The sequence below is a fragment of the Nerophis lumbriciformis genome, linkage group LG13 (assembly GCF_033978685.3).
Source record: "Nerophis lumbriciformis linkage group LG13, RoL_Nlum_v2.1, whole genome shotgun sequence".
Classification (NCBI taxonomy): domain Eukaryota; kingdom Metazoa; phylum Chordata; class Actinopteri; order Syngnathiformes; family Syngnathidae; genus Nerophis; species Nerophis lumbriciformis.
In genome coordinates this window covers 36,583,541-36,587,920 of record NC_084560.2, presented here as the reverse complement: position 1 = coordinate 36,587,920, position 4,380 = coordinate 36,583,541, and the positions used below count along the sequence as shown (strand labels likewise).

At 40.2% G+C, this 4,380-nt stretch overlaps 1 protein-coding gene across 4 annotated transcripts in view; it reads left to right on the top strand.

Annotated features, from left to right (window-relative positions):
* LOC133613145 (probable 2-ketogluconate reductase) overlaps positions 1 to 3,785 on the top strand; it is a 19,590-nt gene extending 15,805 nt beyond the window's left edge. For all 4 annotated transcript variants that reach the window (XM_061970537.2, XM_061970538.2, XM_061970536.2 and 1 more), the window contains 4 exons: positions 1,580 to 1,751; positions 1,819 to 1,997; positions 3,403 to 3,499; positions 3,578 to 3,785. In XM_061970537.2, the coding sequence (XP_061826521.1) occupies positions 1,580 to 1,751; positions 1,819 to 1,997; positions 3,403 to 3,499; positions 3,578 to 3,734 (605 nt within the window). In that variant the 3' untranslated portion in view covers positions 3,735 to 3,785. The remainder of the gene's footprint in view (positions 1 to 1,579; positions 1,752 to 1,818; positions 1,998 to 3,402; positions 3,500 to 3,577) is intronic.
* Positions 3,786 to 4,380: the final 595 nt, after the last annotated feature.

Here is a 4,380-nt window from a genome sequence, read left to right as displayed (position 1 = left end):
GCCAAGCACTGCCTAGCCAAGACCAAGACCCTCCATGCCAAGTCCAAGACCAAGACCCTCCACGCCAAGCCCAAGACCAAGACCCTCCACGCCAAGCCCAAGACCAAGACCCTCCATGCCAAGCCCAAGACCAAGACCCTCCACGCCAAGACCAAGACCCTCCACGCCAAGTCCAAGACCAAGACCCTCCACGCCAAGTCCAAGACCAAGACCCTCTATGCCAAGGCCAAGTCCAAGACCCTCCACGCCAAGTCCAAGACCCTCCACACCAAGACCAAGACCAAGACCAAGACCAAGACCCGCCATGCCAAGACCAAGACCAAGACCCGCCATACCAAGACCAAGACCCGCCATGCCAAGACCTAGACCAAGACCCGCCATGCCAAGACCAAGACCAAGACCCGCCATGCCAAGACCAAGACCAAGACCCGCCATGCCAAGACTAAGACCCGCCATGCCAAGACCAAGACCCGCCATGCCAAGACCAAGACCTATACCAAGACCCACTCCGAGCTCCGCCGCCTGACGTGCCACGCCGAGCTTCCACGCCTGCAAAGATGACGACGCGCCTGTCTCCTCGTCGGCCACGGATATGGCCGCTACCTGGTCGCCCGCCACGCCAAGTGCGCCCACCTCCCAGTCGGCCACGGATGTGGCCTGTCCCGGGTCGCCCACCTCGCCTGCTGCAGTGGCGTTCCACTCGCCGCCGCCACATGACTATGCCTCGATGGATTCGGGGCCACTTGGGCTGGCGACCCACCGCCATGTCCCCCTCCCGCCCTCCCATGACTTTTGTTAAGTTTTTTCTTGGACATCTGGGATCTGTCCATAAGGGGGGAGTTCTGTCATGTCTGTGTAATCATGTTTTGTCTTAGTCATGTTTTGTTTAGTTTCTGGCTTTTTCACTCCCTTGTCTTGTCACCATAGTTACCCATTAGTTTCACCTGTCATGTCACGCACCTGTTTTGAGTCACGCACCTGTTGTTAATCATGTCTGTGTTATTTAAGCTTTTCATTTTCTGTTGTTCGTCCTGGAGTCATAGCCTTTCTCACCCTGCTATCCTCGCATTTATGCCCCCTGTCACACTCTGTCCACGTCTGCGCACTTCATGTCCATGCCAAGTAAGTTTGTTTATTTTTGCCACAGTTAGTGTTTTATTATTGTTCATAGTTTTTTGCCCCCGTGCAAGTCTTTTGTTTTCATTAGTCAAGTTTGTACATCCGCCTTGAGCGCGCCTTTTGTTCTTTTGAGTGTTATTATTAAAAATGTATTTACCTTCAAGCCATGTCCGATCCAAATCCTTTTGCATCTTGGGAAAACAAAAACTCCACAGTCCAAGTCATGACAATCACAATATTCTAAATCTTCTGAGACAGTCCTGTATATATAAATATATACATACATTAAAAAATAAAATAATAAAATAAAATAATAATAAAAAAAATAAATAAATAAAATAAAACAATAAAAAATTATATATATATATATATATATATTTATATATATATATATATATATATATATATATATATATATATATATATATTTATGAGCATGCTTGTTTTTTCCCAACTGTAGGTCACCAAATTTCCGTCGACCCGGGCACGGTCCGCATGACCCAAAGCCTCATGGGAGTTGAAGTGACGGGGTCGACTCTGGGAATCATTGGAATGGGCGAGATCGGCTACAAGATCGCTCAGAGATGCAAAGGCTTTGAAATGAAGATTTTCTACCACAACAGAAGCAGAAGGTAAAAACGCTGAGAGGACATGTTGGACTCATGAGCAGGTTGATTTATCGATGATGCGGCGCTTTAGGAGCGCGGAGGACGAGCGCGCCGTCGGCGCCAATTACTGCCAAAGCCTGAGCGACCTGCTGAGGAGGTCGGACTTCGTCCTGATCGCCGTCAAGTTGACCTCTGACACCAACGGCCTCGTCGGCCAAGGAGAGTTGGCGCTCATGAAGCCTTCGGCCACGCTGATCAACGTCAGCCGAGGTGCACTCCACAAAGCTTCTTCTTCCAACCCTTCAATGGGGAACTGCACTTTTTTGGGAATTTTGCCTATCGTTCACAATCATTATGAGGAACAAGAACACAATTAAAAAAAAATATATTTTAAGGATGATAAATAACGCTTGAGAGATTCGGTTAATAGGAGTCACCATTGTAGCCTTCAAAAACCTCAATCAACGTTTTATATACACACTGCAAGTATATATATAATGTAGTAACAGCCACCTTCATAACAATATGTAATATACACACTGCAAGTATATATATAATGTAGTAACAGACACCTTCATAACAATATGTAATATGTACAATATACACACTGCAAGTATATATATAATGTAGTAACAGACACCTTCATAACAATATGTAATATGTACAATATACACACTGCAAGTATATATATAATGTAGTAACAGACACCTTCATAACAATATGTAATATCTACAATATACACACTGCAAGTAAAATATATAATGTATTAACAGACACCTTCATAACAATATGTAATATGTACAATATACACACTACAAGTATATATATACTGTAGTAACAGACACCTTCATAACAATATGTAATATACACACTGCAAGTATATATATAATGTAGTAACATACACCTCCTTAACAATATGTAATATGTAAGATTTACACACTGCAAGTATATATATAATGTAGTAACAGACACCTTCATAACAATATGTAATATACACACTGCAAGTATATATATAATGTAGTAACATACACCTTCATAACAATATGTAATATGCACAATATACACACTGCAAGTATATATATAATGTAGTAACAGACACCTTCATAACAATATGTAAAATGTACAATAAACACACTGCAAGTATATATATGTATATATATATATATATATATATATATATATATATATATATATATATATATATATATATATATATATATATATATATATATTGTAGTAACAGACACCTGTACAATCTACTAATACAATATACACACTGTAAGTACATATATAATGTAGTAACAGACACCTTCATAACAATATGTAATGTGTAAAATATTTACCCTATTTTGATCATTTTCACTGGAGCGCACAGATGGATGAGCGGCTTTGGCAGGAGTCTGAGCCGTAACAATAATGTTGCTACAGCTTGGTTATTATACAGGTTACAGAACATAAATAAAGTATTGTTGACAGTTTTTGAATGCATTGATAAAGTGATTTAAAGGTAGAATAGATTGCTGCCATTAGCTGCATTGCTCACCACCTAGAACGAGCCGATTTTTACATGTTAGAATGCAAAAACTTGTGTCTTCTTGTCCCTCATAATGACTGTGAACGATAGGCACAATTCCAATAAAAAGTGCAGTTCCCCTTGAACTTGGACTCTTCTCAGGTCAAGTTGTGGACCAGGACGCTTTAGTCCGAGCGCTCCAGACGGGAAGCATTCGTGCCGCCGCCGTAGATGTGACTCATCCAGAACCGTTACCGAGGTCAAGCCCAGCTCACCTCAATAAAGCCACAGAAAAGGAAGGACGGCTTTATAATTTTTTTTCTTCCATCCCCTGCAGGGACCATCCTCTGCTGGGGCTTCCTAACGTGCTCATCACGCCCCACATTGGCATCAGCACGGTGGCCACCGCAAAGAGGATTGTCGGCTGCATGCTGCAAAACGCTGTGGCTGCAGTAAAAGGCCTTCCCCTTCCCAATGAAGTCGCCATCAAGTGACTCAAGCGTGCCGCACTCTCATATTACAAAATAAAAGTGCAAATTACCGTCCCCTCGGATATTGCGTGCAATCGCAACAATCCCCTGACACAAAACTAATATGAGCAACATCAGAGCAATCTCACCGCAGCGTTTATCAGACAGAGAGATAATATTTCTAATATTTCATACATTTGTCCTAAAGCAGCGGCAATTGTGGTTCTTTCATCTCAAAGAACGCTGCTATCAAGAGATTAAAAACTAGCATTGCCAGTTTGTAAGCTTGAACTCAATTCAAAAAAGCCTTCATCACCTGTTTAGGCCACGTGAACCCTTTAAAGCCTAAACCACTAAAAACATTTATTTGAAACTGGAGCTGAACAAACTGTATGTATATACTGTATGTATGTGTGTGTGTGTATAGATACATTCACATACACATATATATAAATACACACGCATATATACATACACATAATCTATATATATACATATATGTACATACATAAATATATATATATATATATATATATATATATATATATATATATATATATATATACATATATATATATGTATATATATATATATATACATATATATATACATATACATATATATATATATACATATATATTTATGTGTATATATATATATATATATATAT